This window comes from Macrotis lagotis, chromosome X, assembly GCF_037893015.1.
Source record: "Macrotis lagotis isolate mMagLag1 chromosome X, bilby.v1.9.chrom.fasta, whole genome shotgun sequence".
NCBI classification, from domain to species: domain Eukaryota; kingdom Metazoa; phylum Chordata; class Mammalia; order Peramelemorphia; family Peramelidae; genus Macrotis; species Macrotis lagotis.
Window position 1 is genome coordinate 169,746,177 of NC_133666.1, and position 19,160 is coordinate 169,765,336.

The 19,160-nt window shown below is 38.9% G+C and overlaps 1 protein-coding gene across 1 annotated transcript in view; it reads left to right on the forward strand.

Annotated features, from left to right (window-relative positions):
• The first annotated feature begins 516 nt into the window (after positions 1–516).
• The window catches only part of ACER2 (alkaline ceramidase 2), a 32,839-nt gene continuing 14,195 nt past the window's right edge, over positions 517–19,160 (forward strand). Inside the window, exons 1-4 of the mRNA XM_074207868.1 lie at positions 517–689; positions 6,006–6,120; positions 7,099–7,240; positions 15,079–15,216. Of these exons, the coding sequence (XP_074063969.1) occupies positions 582–689; positions 6,006–6,120; positions 7,099–7,240; positions 15,079–15,216 (503 nt within the window). The 5' untranslated portion in view covers positions 517–581. The remainder of the gene's footprint in view (positions 690–6,005; positions 6,121–7,098; positions 7,241–15,078; positions 15,217–19,160) is intronic.

Here is a 19,160-nt window from a genome sequence, read left to right on the forward strand (position 1 = left end):
GGTCTGCTGCCTGTCCCCGAGAGAAGCAAACCTCTTTGTCTGTGTGTGTGTGTGTGTGTGTGTGTGTGTGTGTGTGTCCGAGTCTGTCACTGTCACTGTCACTGTGGGGGGGTGACCACACGGGGGGTGCGGGCGCGGGGGCCGCCTCAGGTGGGGCGGGAGGGGGGATGGAAAGCGCGGTGCTCCGAGGGCTCGGGAGTCCGGGGGCGGGGCGGGGCGGGGGCGGGGCCGGGGCCGGCGGTGGGCCGGGCCGGGGGCGGAGCCGGGGAGGGGTCTGCGGGAGGGTCGCGTCCTACGGGCCGAGCGCCGCGGCCGAGCTTGGGAGGCCGAACATCCGGCCGGCGCGGGGGGGGCCGGGCGGGATAAAGGCCGGGCCCGGGCTCGGGCAGCCGCGACGGAAGGCTCGGGGCCGGGCAGCGCGCTCCTCCCTCTGGAGCCGGCCGGATGAGAGCCGGGGCCGGGGCCGGGGCCGGAACTGGGGCCGGGGCCGGGGCCGGGGCCGGGGCCGGGGCCAGCAGCCCGGGCCAGCAGCCCTCCGTGCCGCGCCGCGGCCTCCAGCGCGCGGGGCCAGCCGCCCGGCCATGAGCGCCCAGCACTTCTGGGACCAGCTGCGGGCCGGCAGCTCGGAGGTGGACTGGTGCGAGGACAACTACACCATCGTGCCGGCCATCGCGGAGTTCTACAACACGGTGCGGGGGGCGGGCGCGCGGGGGGCGGCGGGGGCGGCCGGCACGCGCCGCGGGGCCGGAGACGCCGAGGAGCCGGAGACGCCGGGGAGCCGGCGGACGAGGCCGCGGGCGGACGAGGCCGGTGAAGCTCCGAGAGGGCCCCGTGGCGCGGGGCTGCCGAGGGGGCCAAGCGGGCCGAGCCGCGGAGCGGCCGCCGCGGCCCCGGAGCTCCCACCCGCGTTGGCCTGGGCGTGTCCGAGAGTGCGGGAGCAGCACGCCGGCCGCGGGGAGAAGCCCGCACTTGGGGCCCCGACGCGCGTCTCCGCCGGGACAGCCGCCTTCACAAGCGCTTGAGCCTTTCCATCGCCCAAGGAAAGCGCTGCACAACTCTCCTAATGCACTGTATTTAGTTATTTTTTAGGGTTTTTGCCTTGTTTTTGCAAGGCAAATGGGGTAAGTGGCTTGCCCAGGGCCCCACAGCTAGGTAATTATTAAGTGTCTGAAGTCCGGATTTGAACCCAGGTACTCCTGACTCCAGGGCCGGTGCTTTATCCACCCTATGAATTGTATTGCAATGTAATTGAATGGCATCAATTTAGTAGTTCTAGGAGGATGTTTGCAGAATTATCAGTAAACAGTAGAAAGTTGTATTGAGACCGAGTTTGGGGGAGAGGACATCAATCTCTGATCAGAAAGAAAAAAAGCACACTTCTTGACTCATTTTCCCTATTTGTTTTTTTTTAATTTTTGCAAGGCATTGGGATTAAATGATTTACCCAAAGTCACACAGCTAAAAAAAGTATTAAGTGTCTGAGCTCAGTTTTGAACTCAAGTCCTCCTGATGCCAGGGCAGGTGCTCTATCCACTGTGCCACCTAGCTGCCCCCTCCCTTTTTGTCACATAGGGATAACAACTCATTTTTCACAAAAGGCAGTATAAAGAAAAATAATCTTTGAACTTTAGAAGACAAGAGTCACTTACATACAAAGTAATACCATAGCGCACCAAAAGACCAGTCAACAGAACAGTACCATGGCATAATACAGCAGGAGGCCTAATAAGCAGTGAAGCAGAAAGTAGGATCATTCCCCCCAGGGAATCTGGGACTGGTTGTAGACTGTCAGTATGAGGGCTTTTAGCCAAAGGAATCCAACTTGTCTATTTCAAGTTTTCTACAATTGTGCCCCCCCCCCCCATGTTTGAGATAGTTTCAAGATGGTATTGTTTTGTTTTTTCTTTTTTGAGAAGTGGATGAAATCAGTGTAATTCCAACAATACATTTTAGAAAGTCTAACAATTTCTCTCTCACTCAAATTTTTTGTGGATGTAAGTTTTATTCTTTGATATAGTTATCATTTTCATCATTTGTTGTGTTATGAGGGAGAACATGAAGGCCAGTTCTTAGGTCTGGCAGAATCAATTAACTATCCCCTTAGAAAAGATGACACTTGGCTGAATGAACATAAGAAAGAAGGGCAGTGTCCCACTCAGTTTAACAAGTTTTTTAACTACCTACACACTTACCTATTTAACAGGTTTTTATTAAATATCTACTTTGTCCAGATTTGTCAATGGTCTTTAGAGAAATCATAAAGAGGCTTGAGATAGTCTGGGTTGCAATAAAAGTGTGTTGAATTTGAATTCAGGGTGACAAAGCTGTGGCCCTTGTTATAATCAGAGAATTCTATAACAATGAGTTAACCAAGTACTCCTACTTAACGAACAGATTGTACTTAAGGTATTTAGAATAAAGAAAAGATGATTGTAGGAAGTGGTTAGTTTGACCTCCCAGAAGGAGGATCATATTTCAATAATGGAAGAATACTTTATCCAGTCAAGTCAAATCAAAAAGCATTTATTATGTCCTTACTATTTGCTGTCCTCTGTGTTATGTGCTGGGAATACAAATAAGAAGCTGATAAAAGACAGTCTTTTCCCTCCAGGAGCTTATCCTCTAATGGAGGAAGACAACATTTATTTGAAACTGAAAATTAACTGGTCTGGGTCAATTGGTAGTCATGTCCAACTCTTCTGTGACCCCATTTGGGGTTTCTTGGCAAAGGTGCTGCAGTGGTTTGCCATTTCCTTCTCCAGCTCATTTTACAGATGAGGAAACTGAGGCAAACAAGGTTAAGTGACTTGCCCAGAGTCACACAGTTTCTGAGGTCAAATCTGAACTCAGATGAGTTTTCCTGACTTGAGGCCTAGTACTCTATCCATTACACCACCTTTTGCCCCCAGTTGCCCCAGGCGCTTTCCTTAAAATGGAGGTTTGAGAAAGGAACTGACTGAAAGTATGCTTCCAGTGTGAAAAGGCTACCAAGGCAGAATGAACTTAAGAATGAAGAAGCCAGAGGGGCAGAGTTTGCTTCCAAGTTGAGAACTTTGCTTACAGAGTTCTGGGCAAAATGGGTTCCAGTAGTAATGCTGTTGTTATGTATGGGGCTTTCCCCTGCTTTGGAATTGTAAACCATCTGGCATTTCCTCAGTGACTCCATTATTACTAAAATTATTAGTAAAATTATAAGGAGTTGCTTGAAGGCCAAATCCAAGTTTGAAGATCAAGCACCCAATGATACATACATAACTTGTGTCTGAGGCAGGCTTTTAACATGTCTTTCTGACAGCTTTGCCAAGTGTCCTATTTCTACACTAGTAGTAAACATGTTGGGTGTGTGTGTGTGTGTGTGTTTGTGTTGTGACTAAAGGGGTGTAGATTTAGGAGTATCCCCACAACACAAGAGATAAGGAAGATATGTAACTACATAGGCTAATAACGTCATCGATGTTAGGTTATAGATTATAGGATTTCGATTTAGTTGGAGAAAACATATTGAGACTAATGCTGTATTTTGAGTGTCCTCAGACACAGTTAAGTTTAATTTATTTTTAATATATATTGGCATAATCCCCCATGCTTTCTAACATTACACTTCCTTAGAAAGATTTCAGGCAACGTTTATAGGAATGTTGAACTAGGGAAAAACCATCTTAAAAATGTAGCCTGAGTTAGTATCCTACAGTTGAACAAGTATAGCTCTATTCTCTTTTTCTGGGCTCACTTTCCTGGAGGAATCAATGGGGTTCCTCCCACAGATTTATTTTGTCCAATTCCTGACACTGGAAATTTATTGATTAATTGCTATGAGAATACTATTTGAAAAGGTGGAGTGTGACCCCTTTGGGGGATAGACCCTAATCTAATTTCCTCAGGGAACAGAGGGAAGAGATTGCTTTTAGACAGGTTTATGCCCTGATTACATCCTGGGAAGAAGAAAAACAATATTCTTATCTAGACTAGTGGTGGTATTCTTGTTTAGTTGTTTTCTCAGTGACCCCATTTGGGGTTGTCTTTGGAAAAGATACTGGAGTGGTTTCTTTCTCTGACTCATTTAATAGATGAGGAAACTGAGGCCAACAGGGTTAAGTGACTTGCCCAACAGTTAATAAGTGTCTGAGGCCAAATTTGTACTCAGGGAGATGAGTCTTCCTGACTCCAGTTCTAGAATTACTACTTTCTGTTAAATTTCTGATTATCACACTTTTGGCTATTTTGGTAAATTCATCTAAAAGTGTCTTTTCCCCCTTTTTTTTACGATCTAACCCATTGACCTTTCTGAGGGGCTTCTTCCAGGAATCTTGAAAGGCTTTAGAGAAAATTATTTTTTTTTTGCAAGGCAAATGGGGTTAAGTGGCTTGCCCAAGGCCACACAGCTAGGTAATTATTAAGTGTCTGAGACCCGATTTGAACCCAGGTACTCCTGATTCCGGTGCTTTATCCACTAGGCTACCGAGCCGCCCCGAAAAGTATTTTTTCATATTTTTAGAGGAACTAAAAGGATCTTTTAAATGCTTTCATCATATGGAAGAGATCTTATCTTTCTCATTGAACCTTGCCATTATACAGATTGGGAAACCAAGGTACATGATGATTAAGTCACTTACCCAAGGCCACATATGTACTAAGTTAGCAGGGTTTCAAGTGTTCCCTATACATCTACCCCCAAAGGTCACCTTTTAAGTACATATACTGCTCATTGGTCATGCGGAGAATACCTGAGCAGGTGTATGAATGGATCCATGCAAATTCATCTCCATTGGAAAAATACTTCAAAGCCCATGCCCTAAATTAGTGGATCATTAATTATTTCCCAGTTACCCACACCATTGTTGGCATGGATAATTGAAAACCTGCAGTTATATAAAACCAACAGAAAAATCTGTCCACCTGGGTGGAACCATGGTGTAGTTTCCTGCTGACCATTAGCTTCATAGCCCAGGAAAGTCCTTTGAAAAGAGGCTGCTTTGATCTTTTCCCCTTATCTATCTTAGAATTTGCAGTGTTTTTCATGGGTTTATTTTTTTTAAAGAGCAAATTCCTTTTGAGTTTCTAGATGTCTAAAGAAATTATGTTTTAAAATTTTGTAGCTTTTTCATGTAGTTCTACTTAAAAGCTTCATTCTTAGTAAGTAATCAAATTGTTTCACAGATAGAGTCCCACAAATACATTCTAATTTAAACTGATTACTTTTCAACTTTAGTGACCCAAACAGTTTGCATGGGAAAATTTCCATTCAGTAGTAGACATTTATTAAATCTGTGTCTTTACTGTTACTTTCTGGCTTTCCTGAATTTCTCTTATAGTTTCTTCCTCTTTTTGTTTTCAAGATTGACTATTAATTTTATCTTTTCCTTTTTGTATACAAATGTGTTTAAAAGAAACAATAGAGACCAGTAGTAGATCTTGTTAGTAGATCTTCTAGGCAGGGACAGCCATGTAATTTCCTGTATTATTTTAGAGCATGGCATAAATATTATTTTAAACATTTTTCAAAATTAAGCTCTTTTGGGAAAGGAAGAACCATTTATTAATTATCTACTCTATGACATGCACTGGGCTAAGTGCTTGATTAATATTATCTCCTTTGACCCTGAATTCAGTACTCTATTGTTAAATTTGTTAGTTGTGTCCAACTTTTTGTTACCCCATTTTTAATGGACCTTTTTTTGACAAAGAAACTTAGAGGGGTTTGCCATTTCCTTTTCCAGGGTTCCCCATTTTACAGTTGGGAAAACTGGGGCAAGCAAGTTAGGTGACTTATCCAGGATCATACAGCTAGTAAGTGTCTGAATCTGCATCTAAACTCAGGTCCTCCTGACTCTAGACACAGCACTTCAGCACCTAGCTGTCCCCACTAGCAGATAGATACATATAGATATGAATAAGGAGAAGTGGTGTGTGAGATACTCTCTCTCAATATATTTCAAAATGCATTTTAAACACATTGTTTTATTCTCTTTTATTTAATATGCATCTTTTAATTTTATTTTTTCCAGATCAGCAATGTCTTATTTTTTATTTTGCCGCCCATCTGCATGTGCTTATTCCGTCAATATGCAGCATGCTTCAACAGTGGCATATATTTAATATGGACACTACTTGTTGTTGTTGGTAAGTTAATTAGTTTGTGATTAGCCTTTCATGCATGACCTGGAAGGGAGGATGTTGAATTCTGCATGCTTCCTGATCTCCTTTGGACATAATGTTTTGTGACCTCAAGCAACTCTGACATCTAGAAAACCTTTTTGTTCACTTGCTTGACACATATTTAAACAAAAGTTATAGAAACCACTGAGGTTGTCTGGAACTTTCAGGTTTACATAACTCCCCTCAAGAGTTCTGTTACTTAAGGTTACAGTTATTTGCTGGTGATAATTTTCTGGGAAATTTTGAGAACAGAGTTGTGAGAAACTTTTTTTTTAACCAGGACTTTTTCTGTTGCTGGTGGACTTTAAAATAATTGAAAAGCCTTGAACTTCCTTGTGTCCTGTGATCCATTTGTATAATAGTTTCTTTTGGCTTATGGTCCTTCATTGGATAAGGTTCTGAATGATAGGGTGGTTGTTGATGCTTATCACCTCTTTGTTTTGGAGAAGTCCCTGGTACATTTTGGATATGATAGTGATTAACCATGAACTTTGTAACACATTGATATTTACATATCGAAACATCTGTGAAATGTATTTATAAATTTATATGCATTTGTAAATACATCTATAAATGTATTTAGATAATGACCTATTTTTATGAGTTTTTTCTGTTTCCTATCCTGAGAGAGATGTGCTGTCTGTGAATTAGGTGTCAGCATTATCCATGTAACCATTGATATTGAATAATAATATTAAAAAAATTTAATTTTTTTCAATGAACAAATGTGTACACACACACACACACACACACACACACACACACACACACACACATACCACACCCCTCCCTAACTTTTCCTCTCCTCCCTGCCTGAAAAAAAATTAAGTAAAACAAAGTAGTGTCAAGCAAAATGAATTTTGGCATTAAACATTTCATTAATTTATTGTATCTTTGTATCTTCTCTTCTAATCTTCTCTGTTGGTTTTTAATTGGTTCTAGGAATTGGATCAGTTTACTTCCATGCAACTCTGAGTTTCCTGGGTCAGATGCTTGATGAACTTGCTATTCTCTGGGTGTTGATGTGTGCGCTGGCTATGTGGTTCCCCAGAAGGTACTTACCAAAGGTCTTTAGAAATGACAGGTAATACATATGTTCTCTTCTCAACATTATTCCAATTATGGCCAAAGGAATATTTAATGAGAAATAAAATAATAAAACCTTACCTCTGAGTCAATAAGTATTCATTTAATATAATTTATAAATCATGATCATTTATAAAGAAACCACCTCTATAACTTGTGAATGGCAATACTTTCATGAAAGGGGAAGAAATCAAACAATGAGAAAAAGAAACCAGGTGTCTTCCTCATTGATTGATTATGAAGGAAATCTAGGAGTCAGTCAATAAGTGTTGTTATTCAGTTGTATTAACACTATTGTCTTTGTGACCCTATGGAATATGGCATACCAGGCCTTTCTAGTCTCCATTATCTCTTGAAGTTTGTCCAAGTTCATGTTCATTGTTTCCATGACACTATCTCATCCTCTGCTGTCCCTTTTTCTTTTTGCCTTCAATATTTTCCATCAAGAGGGTCTTTTCAGTGACTTGTCTTCTCATTATTTGAGAAATATTTAAACTTTAGGATTTGTCCTTCCAATGAACAGTCTGAATTAATTTCTTTATGTATAGACTTATTTGATCTTCTTGTTATCCAGGGGATTCTCAGACATCTTCTTCAGTACCACAGTTAAAAAGTTACATTCTGTGGGCTAGATTTCCTTATAGTCCAGGTCTTACAACAAGACTTTACTATTGCAAAAACCATAGCTTTGTCTTTATGGATCTTTGTCAGCAAGGTAATATCTCCACTTTTTGGTATGCTATCCAGATTTGCCATAGCTTTCCTTCCAAGGAGCAAGCATCTTTTAATTTCAAGGCTGCAGTTGCCATCTGCAGACCCCAAGAATATAAAATCTGATGGTGTTCCATGTTTTTTCCCTCTGTTTGCCAGGTAGTAATGGAACTAGTTGTCGTGTTCTTAATATTTTTGATTTTATACTTCAAGTGATGACTTTTTTTTTGTACATTCTCCTCTTTCACCATCTAAGAGGCTTCTAAATTCTTCACTTTTTGCCATCAGAATGATTGTTGATATTTCTCCTGGCAACCCTAATTCTGTTTTTTGATTCATCCAGTTTTGTATTGCATATTATTTACTCTGCGTAGAAGTTAAATAAGGTGAAATATATGATCTTGTTGTACTCCTTTTCTAATCTTAAACTAATCAGTTCTATGTTTGGTTCTGTCTCTTCTTAGCCCACATAGCAGCATCTTTAACAAGCATCATCTTTTAGGATTTTAAATGTCTCAGCTGAAATTTCCATCACCTCTGTTAAACCTAATTCTTAGCAATGCTTCCTAAAATCCTAAAATCCTCCTTCAGGATGTCTAGCTCTAGATAGATCATAGTGGTTATTGATGATAGGATATTTCTTGTGTACTTCTTTTGTGCATTCTTGCCACCACTTCTTAATATCTTTGACCTGTTAAGTCCTAAGCATTTATTAATTGCCCACTGCTTGCCAGATATGTGCTAAAGTGCTGGGGATGGCAAGAAGGACAAAAAAAGACAATCCTCTTATCTCAAGGAGCTTGTAGTATAATGGAAGAACTATGGCTCAAAACTATGGCTTAGAAACTGAATCAGGTTTACTTGTAACAAGTTCAATTTTGGGTACATCTCAAAAAATCTTTCTACTTTTTTCTCTACTCGGGTTTCCTCTGGTTATATCAGAATTCAGCTTATGAGTAGGTCTCCAAAATGAAAGGAGTTTCAGAGCTAACAAAATATCATGTACAGGTTTTTAATTTAACCTGATAAAGAGATAGGCCTTTTACCCAAGTCTTTTTTTTTGGAGATTTTTCAAGCCAATGGGGTTAAATGGCTTGCCCAAGGCCACAGGGCTAGGTAATTATTAAGTGTCTGAGGTCGGATTTGAACCCAGGTACTCCTGACTCCAAGGCCGGTGCTCTATCCACTGCGCCACCTAGCCTCTCCCTACCCAAGTCTTTATATAATTAATACCATTCTGTTTCCATTTCCTGAGAGCCTTCACTTCTCCCCAGCATCCTCTATAGTCCTTTGGATTTATAGTACTGCCCTAGGCTTGAGGCCTTTATTCCTTGCTACTTTTTTTTTTTAAAGTCTGATCTTTTTTTTTTTTAAAGTCTGATCAGTTTGGATTTGGTGGATGGGAGCACTCTCAGGTCTGATCCCACTCTGAATAGCAGGGGGCTTTGCCTGCATGTTTCCAACTTGAGCCTGTTTGCCTCTTCTTAGACAACCTAGTAACCCTTTCTCCTGGATGCATGTTATATTAATGTCAAACTTAATTCAGTCATCCAATTGTGTTAACCCATTGCAGCTCAGATGAGAATCCAGAATTTCAGCCTTCCTAGATCCCCTGATCTTTATAAAGGCCCAGTTGAAGGGTAGTTGTTATCTGAATAAGGAATACCTCAACTTTGTCATCAAGGTGGAGTTGGTTAATTCAGTCATATTTAGTGATATGCTATCTGAATTACTCATATTAAAAGAATTCCACAGTTTCTTAGGAAGATGTCATCAGTACCCAAACCATACCCTCTAAATTGAACCTCAGGCCTTTTATACTTTTATAGGGAATTTTATACTTTTACCTTCTGGATATTTCAATCAATGGAGCATTTATTAAGCTCCTACTATTATACCCCCGCTTATGGTTCCTGGTGACCCAGATAACATAGCTGTCCAGTTAAGATGTCCTTACTTATGTTAGGAACTGATGAAAACTTCCTGAATAAATATGTAAAACTTCCTAAAACAATTAGGTTTTAAAAATAGATCAAAACAATATTACTACTACTAGTACTACCAGTCAATTGTGTCTGACTCTTCATGACCATGTAGACTAGGGATGGGGAACCTTTCTTCCAGCCAAAATTTCCTATCCAAATTTTTCCTGGATATTTATAAGATCATTTGCAGGCTATATTTGTTTAAACATTTAATTAATTCACCCCTAAAAAGCTCCTAGGTTTATTGAATTTCAAGTCCTCCTTCCCCTAAAGATTTAACTAAATTTTGATGTGCAAAGTATTACTTTCCAAATAATATCTAATTTTATCTCAACAGTTCTGAGAGTGTATTTTTTATTACCCCCATTTTACTAATGAGGGAACTGAGGCAGTGAGAGGTTAAGTAACTCACATAGCTAAATAAGTATTTGAGACAGAATCTGAGATCAGGTATCTCTTGCTCCAGGCCCAGTGCTCTATCTTTCATGCCATCTAACTGCCAGTGAAGGTTGTTAAATTCTCTGCATAGAGCACACCCATGTTCTCCTAGATTCAAGACTGATATACTTCCTCTTTCTTTACAGATTGATATTTAGTGAATGATTATTCACTCCCCCCAAAAAATCTCAACTATAGATCTTATTTTTAGACTGTTTTCTTTGACTTTAGGAATGGTAATGGCCAGCTTGAAACAACAACTCTGTTTATTCCAAAATGTTACAATTCAATTAACCTGTAGGTTTAGATTTCATACAGGTTCAAGGAATTGGGTACAAATATTCATTAGTTAATAGGTTCAAATATGAGACTAGCATGTACTTGTCTTCTTGGTTCTTGGATTTGAGCTATCTGACTGTCTTAGAATTTATTACATGATCTTTGTCTTGGAAAAATCTCTGAATCTGATCTCTGTTCCAGATTATGCTGAGGGGTCAGAAGTGAAGATGCAGTGTTTCTTAGGTTAATCATGTGACAGTTGTTTATTTTCTGCATGTTGCAAAAGAATGACTTTACCAGACTGATATCCCAGTTGGCTGAACATTCTGCCCAAGGAGGATGCTTCTACATTCTTTGAGCCTGATTCCAAAAAGTGTTTGTTTGTTTTGTTTTGTTTTTTGTACTCTTTTGTAACTAATGACCTTAACAAGCCTTGTGTGATTCTAACTCATGTTGAGTCAGCTTTACCCACTGCCTAAAGACAGAGACTGAAATGTCCGACTTACCTTTTGGGCCAGATCACAGTGCCCTTTTTTTTTTTAATTTTTATTTATTTAAGGTAATGGGGTTAAGTGACTTAACCAAGATCACACTTATTAAGTGCCTGAGTCCGGATTTAAACTTAGGGCCTCCTGACTCCAGGGTCTATCTACTGCACCACCTAGCTTCCCCCATAGTGTTCTTTCTTAACCTGTTTCTTCATATAATCCTCTTGACCTAGAAAAGCCAAATAATTCTGGAAGCAGACTTAGGCAGAGTTTCTGCAGCTCCCAGGAGTGCCTGATTTATTACTGTGGTAGAAGTTAGACACTTAGAAACTTCTCCTCAAAGAGAATGGCTAATTACCAGATTTTCTCTGGGAGATTACAGGCTGCCAGGCAGATCAAGGAGTTTTCATGATTTTCTTCCCTCTTACCCTTCACCCAGTTCCCATCCTCAGTGTCCTCTCTTTGATAATTCAACATTAGTGAGCATTTGTTAAACATATACTAATTGGCAGCCGTGCCAAAAGAAAAACAAAACTAGAATCTGTCACTGGGGAGCTCACGTTCTGGTGAGCTATATACATGTAAACTACTATATACATGCTAGATATGTACAGGGAAATCAGAGTAGTATCAGTGAGAAGGAAGTAGCAGTAAAGGAGACCAAGAAAGACTAATTTAAAAAAAAATTATTTAAGGCAATGGGGTTAAGTGACTCACCCAAGGTCACAGAGCCAAGCAATTAAGAGTCTGAGGTCAAATTTGAACTCAGGTCCACCTGACTTCAGGGTCCTTACTTTATTCACTGCACCACCTAGCTGCCCCCAGGAAAGATTTCTAAAAAAAGAAGAGACTTGATCTGAGAACTGAAAGAAATCAGGGAAGCTGGCAAGCAATTGGATTATAGATGCATATATGCATAGATATACATATATATATTATATCTAATTATATGTTATCTATAGTTATGTTTTAATATATATAATAAATATAATATACAGTTGCATATTTATATATATGTATTAAATATTTTATCTTTTATTAGAAAGAAAGCTCCTCTACGGCAGAGACTGTTCTCCCCTCTCCCTTTTTAAACTCTAGTTCATTGCAAGAGCTTGTTGATTTATCGATAGAGCAAGTCTTTGTGAGGTTTTTTTCCAGGTCTTTTTCCCCCCTTTTTTGGGATCAGACTTGAAATTACTTGATAAATTCCTGTCTTTTGAGAGAGGGTTGGAGGGTATATAAGTGACTTTCTCTGTCTTATTGCTACAATTTTTTTTTCTCCTTCTTTGAGGTCAGCCTTGAAATGTCTTGATAAATCCCATCTTTTGAAAGAAGGTTAGAGGCCACATGAGTGGCTTTCTCTGCCTTGTGGCAGAGAAACAGTTTTGTCTAAGTTCGTATTTTTGACAACTCAGTGAACTTTCATTTCTGTTTAGTGGACTATTTTCTATATTTGTTTCACTGAAGTGACTTGTGCCAGAACCTTCTAGTTCTTTGGTCAAAAAAATCATGTATCTCTTAGGGTTCATGTAAGAATGTTTCAGTGGATTATATTCCCTTCCCCTTAATAAATGACTTAACTTCTTGAATGTAAGATTTCAAGGACTATCAGGATCAGTTACTTTCAAAAAATTTCTACTTATTTTATTTCAAATTTAAGAAATAAAACAAGCATTTCCATAACATTAATAGAATAGAAAAAATAAGACAGAGGGAAGTTCAGTTCCTTTTTATGCTACTTTGTTTAAATACTTTCAGGAGTTTATCTTTGAGTTTGTATACTGTTGTAAAATCAAAATGTATCAATTTTGGGAAGAAGTGTTGCTATTATGTTTATTTATCAATCCTTAGTTCCCTCAGGGAGACAGAGTGAAAAACCTCAGACACTGATGGTGAAAATTTAGACTAGGGGTTCTTATCTTTTTTGTTTGTTTCCCTTGGATGGTCTGGTCTGTGAAAGCCTGTGGAGCTATCTCTGTAGGTTTTTTTTTTTAGGTTTTTGCCAGACGAATGGGGTTAAGTGGCTTGCCTAAGGCCATGCAGATAGATAATTATTATGTGTCTGAGACCTGATTTGAACTCAGGTACTCCTGACTCCAGGTGCTCTATCCACTGTGCCATCTAGCCACCCTCCTCAGTAGGTTTTAAAATGCATAAAATAAAATATACAGGATGTTGAAGAAAACCAATTACAATGAAAAAAGATGTAATTTTTTTTCTTATTCAAGTTCCTGGATCCCTGAAATATATCTGGGAGGGGGGAACAAAAAACCCCAAATTAATAATTCCAGTTTTAGATTGTGATAGGGAGCTCTAGAACAGCAGTAACCTTGTTACTTCCAAGCCCATCTCTGAGCCAACCTTATTTACTAAGAGTTTTCAGAAGTATCAAATAGAAAAAGCAAAATGAACTTAATTGGGGAATATCAGATATTTCAGTAATGTCATTTAGTTCTAAAGTAAATTCCTCAGATAAAGGGTTTTTTTAGGGGGTACATTATAAATTTATAGACTCATTGAAGAGTTTTTAAGTTATGGAAATTTGCTAGTTCATCTTAAATAGAAGCCTATAATAGCCGAATGCTTCTCATATTTTTAGATAACAAAATCTGGAGGGATAGCTAAGAAATTAAGGATTTGGATCCAAAAAAATAGCTTAAAAGCCTGGAACAAAGGGGATAAATCAAATAATATAAAGTTTAATATTGAGTTTAAAAAATCAACTTTTCAAATATAATATGGTGAAGCAATAACTAGATAACAGCTCATATAGAAAAAGTTCTAGAAGTTTTAATTTGAGACAGCAGAATGCTGATGCAAGTTCAGAGCAATATGGCAGTAAAAGACTAATAATATAAGCTATTTTATTCAGTCATCTCAGTCATGTCAAACTCTTTGGGACCCCATTTGGGGTTTTCTTTTCAAAGACATTGGAGTGGTTTGCATTTCTTTTCCAGCTCATTTTACAGAGGAGGAAACTGGGACTAACAGAGTTCAGTTATCCTTGCTCAGGATAACACAATGTCTAAGATTTGAATTCACAAAGATAAATCTTCCTGACTCCTGGCAGGGCCAATACTCTATCCATCATGCTACCTAAGTGGTCAAATAGATTACTGTGCTCAAAAATTCCAAAGAGGAGATCTAGAAGAAGAAAAGCATCTTGCCTGGCAATCATCTTCTCTAATGTGTTGTAGCTGAGATTTTTTATCCTATACAAAATAGGAAATTTGAAAAGCTGTATTTGGATCTGCCACACTACCCAGTCTAGGGAATTGCTGTACCATCTCTCTCCCCAACCTGGGGTAGGTTTGGAGACATGCTGTGTCCTGTTCCTGTGTTCTGCTGATTTTGAATGCTATCTTTTAACGAATCTCTTTTGTACTTTTCCTCCCCTTAATATGGACACTTGGGTTATCACATGCTTGGGTTATTTACTTGCCACCAAATAAAAGAATTGAAATGGGGAGGAGAAACTGATCCTATCTCTTCCTCACTTAAAATTCCTCAAACTCAGGGAGCCATTATTCTGGTTTTTGCCTTGATTTTCATTTACAGATAAGTTGTAAAGAATATTCTTGGCCAGATATAGGTTGTTTCAGATAGCTTCTGAAGTCTCTTCTCTTCCAACTTAGAGATTTTGTGTCTGTGTGTGTGTGTGTGTGTGTGTGTGTAAGAGATGGAGACAGAAGGGAGAGTGACAATTCAAAATATGAGAGAGGTTTTTTTCTTTATTTTAAATGATTCTTTGTAAAAAATAATGTTGTAAAAATATTGTTGTCACTATGATGTAAAGCTTCTTAATCCTTATAGTTGGACTGTGTCCTAGGTATATATGTTCATTCCATACCTCCCCCCCCCCAAAAACAAAACAACAAGACAGCCCAAACAAACTTAGAAATCTTTGGTTGTGGATTTGTTTTTCAATCTTTCAGGGGAAGGTTCAAAGCTGTGGTCTGTGTCCTATCTGGAGTCACTACATGTCTTGCATTTGTGAAGCCAGCCATCAACAATATCTCTCTGATGACTTTGGGCATTCCATGCACAGTGCTGCTCATTGCAGAACTGAAAAGGTCAGTGAGTTTTCCATTTGTGCTTGTTTCTCAGATTTTCACTATGGCAGAAACATTTGATGAATGGGTTGACCTCCACATCCACCTTGGGTGTCTCACTAGATTATGGTTCCTGAATATATCTAGGAAGGTACTTGGTACATAATAAGTACTAGAATAAATGCATGTGGAGGAGGAGAAGGAGGAGGAAGAATTTGGTCTCTTCTAGTATTCAATTCCTACAATATGATACATATGTAAATTTCATATGAACACCTAGTTTAGCCATTTTTTTTCCCTAAAAAAGTGGAGAATTTCCTGCTTCTGGCCAGAAAGATGATAGTCTTAAAAGTCCAGTAACAAGATAAGCATTTTGACCAGTGTCAGAATTGGTTTTGCTTGACTATGTGTATTTATTTTGAAGGTTTTGTTTATTGTTTGAGGGGGAGGCAGTGAGAGAGAAAGATAATTTTATTTTATTTTATTTTCTTAGGTTTTTGCAAGGCAAATGGAGTTAAGTGGCTTGCCTAAGGCCACACAGCTAGGTAATTATTAAGTGTCTGAGACCAGATTTGAACTCAGGTACTCTTGCCTCCAGGGCTGGTGCTCTATCCACTGCGCCACCTAGCCGCCCCGAGAAAAATAATTTTAAAAAACATTTTAAAAAATATTGAAACCATTCTTGATACATAATTGACTCAGTGGTCTAATAATCACTGAGTTAGCTTCCTGATGATCTGAATACAAAATTAATTGTAGGAAGAGTAACTGATTCCATTATTACCCCAATGAGGCTGCAGAAGGGCAGGAAGAAATACCCAGATGAATCAATGCTATATCCTTGATGGACAATCTTTCCACATGACAGATAAATAAATTTCCTCTTGTTAACGAACAAAGTAAAATATAGTTCATTCAGTAGAAATTTTATTTTAAACTTAAAAACACTAAATAAAGCAAGCATTTCCAAATTCAAAGCAGGACAGAAAAACAGGATAGTACATGAATGTGTAAATGCCTTTTATGTATTTCTTGCTGAATGCTCATTACCATATAGGTGAGCTTTCATGCTAAATCTGATTAGCATCAAGAGAATTTTGGGGGGCGGCTAGGTGGCTCAGTGGATAGACCACCAGCCCTGGAGTCAGGAGTACTTGAGTTCAGATGTGACCTCAGACACTTAAAATTACAATGCAAGCCACCCGATCCCCACTGCCCTGCAAAAACCAAAAAAAAAAAAAAGAAAAAGAAAAAAAGACCCAAAATGAAATTAAATAGTAATAATAGTAGGGGTGGCTGGGTGGCAGACAGAGCATTGGCCCTTGAGCCAGGAGCACCTGGGTCCAAATCCAGCCCCAGACACCCAAAGATCCCCCTGCTATGTGGCCCCAGGCAGGCCACCCCCCAGGGTTGTTTTGAGGATCAATTGACTTAATATTTATAAAGTGCTTAGCATACCTTCAAGCACTATCTATGTGAATGCTAGTTATTATTATCTTCATACTGACTTCAATATTCTTTTTTTCATAGCCCAGCACCACTTTGAGAGGGAAAGAGGCATTGTTTTCCTTCCATATAATTTTTCTCCCGGGTGGGTTACTTTGATTACCAGTATCAGCCAAGCAACCCTGAAGGTCCAGGTCTGAGCAAATAAGACCCCCTTCTTTCTTTTTTATAATTTTAATTTTATTTTTTCAATTACATGCAAGATAGTTTTCAACATTCATGCATTTGCAAGTTTGAGTTTCACATTTTTCTACCACCCTCACTTCCCTCCCCCTTCCCCATGGCAGTAAACAATCTGATTAAAAAGTTGTACACATACAATCATCTTAACATTTCCTTCTTAGACCCTCTTCTTAGTAGGTAGACTGAGTTTATTTTTCACAGTTCTGCAGTGGGGGGGATCTGTTCCTTTTTCAGAGCAGTAGATCGTAAAGAATTTGTGAATTTATATAGTTACAGACATAAGGGGGAGGGCTTGTCACAAACAGGAAGCAAAAAGGCTTTTGTGAGGTCAGGAGAAGGGAGAGGGAAGGGGCTTCAAGGACACTTTTGGTGCTCAATCCTTGGTCCATAACCCTGGCAAATGACATTGAGTAGGATAGGAATTTGGGTTATAGTATATTATTTGACTTCCCACATGAGATAACAGTACCCATGTGACTTGCAGCAAACTGGGGGAGATGGTCATGTCTGAAGACCAGGAGCCCAACCATCTGAAAGGAAATATTTAATAGAACCTAAGAAAGAGCTTGACAGTGAGTAGCCTTGAGTATTTGAGAAGGATATTTCTACCAGTCTTGCAAGTTTACACATAAGAGATAATCCTTTTCTTTACCTTTTAAAATAAGAAAATATTTTGTGCACTAAGTTAGACCATGGTTAATATATAGCAAAACAAAAACAGGTGAGACAGATTTTGGGTACTGGTTAAGAATTCTTTTTCTACTACTAAGATTACCTAATCAACCCATTTATTAAAAGTGAATGATTTTACTGAGGAAGAGAGGAATATTAAGTTGTCTTCTTATTTGAAGTACCTTGTAACACTTCCATCTAAGCTAATTAAAATATATATTTTATTAATACTTTTCATAGCTATATCTTTATTTTTTACATTCTAATTTTGGGTTCCAAATTCTCTCCCTCCCTATAGCCCCTCCCCCCCACATTGAGAAAGCAAACAATATGCTACCTATTATATATGTAAAATCATGCAAACTATATTTCCATATTAGCTATGTTGCAAAAAAAAATAAAAGATAAAATGGAAAAGTATATTTCAATCTGCATTCAGAATTTATGAGCCCTCTCTCTGGAGGTGGATAGCATTTTTCATTATGTTATTTTAGAATTATCATAGATCTTTGTCTTGATCAGTTGTAGTTGTATTTCTCAAAGACTACTCTTCCTCTTAATTAAAAAGCAGAGATTTCATCTTGTATTTGTTGTCTACCTCCCTGACTAGAGGAATGAGACATATTTCATCAAACCAGTTCTCTGAAGTCAAGATTAGAAATTGTAGTGATGACAGTTTTGACATCCTTCAATATCATATTCCTTTCTGTTACTACTGGGGGTTACTGTATAAATTTTTGTCTTGGTTTTGCATGAATTAAGATTACTTCATTTAAAAAATAATACTTTATTATTTCCCTCAATTATATGTAAAATCAATTTTTAATTTACGATTGCTTTAGAAATGTTTTCCTGCCATAGAAAGTTGTAACCATGTTGTCTTGCAGTTGTAGCCGAAGTGGAGCATTGCCTCCCTTGGGGCTTACCTAGACCATAGTTAGGAATTCTTACTCCTAGTTTCTTAAAAAGAAAGATCTAAGGAAACAAGGATTTCATAATCTTTATTCTGCTGTTCCTATTGCACTATTGTACACCTTGCCTTTTTGTAGATTGTTGTCTGGGACAGCTCTTTTGTCGTTGTTATTAAATGAGTAAAGGAAGAAGGGGAGAGAAGAACTTTTCCAAAATTTTCCACTATCTTGTTCTACTTGTTGGATAGCTGAGCTATCAGTTTCTGGATAACCTGTAGGTAAAATAAAACAATTAAAATGATTCATTAATGATCAACCTGATGCTGATGGACTGTATTACCAGCCGGTAAGACAGAGTACCCTCTGTAGCTATGGGACTTTCTTACTGCAGAGACTGTAATTGTCTTTTTTTTGTTTGTTTGTTTTTGTTATTTTTGACAAGTCAATGGGGTTAAGTGGCTTGCCCAAGGCCACACAGCTAGGTATTTATTAAGTGTCTGAGGCTGTATTTGAGCTCAGGTACTCCTGACTCCAGGGCTGGTGCTCTATCCACTGCGCCACCTAGCCGCCCCTCCACTGGGATTATGACGTACTACGTATCACAAATAAGTATAAGAAATTAAATGGGAGTTTTATGGGCATTTTGCAAAAGCCAGCAGACAACACAGGAAAAATTTAGAAACTCAAACATGC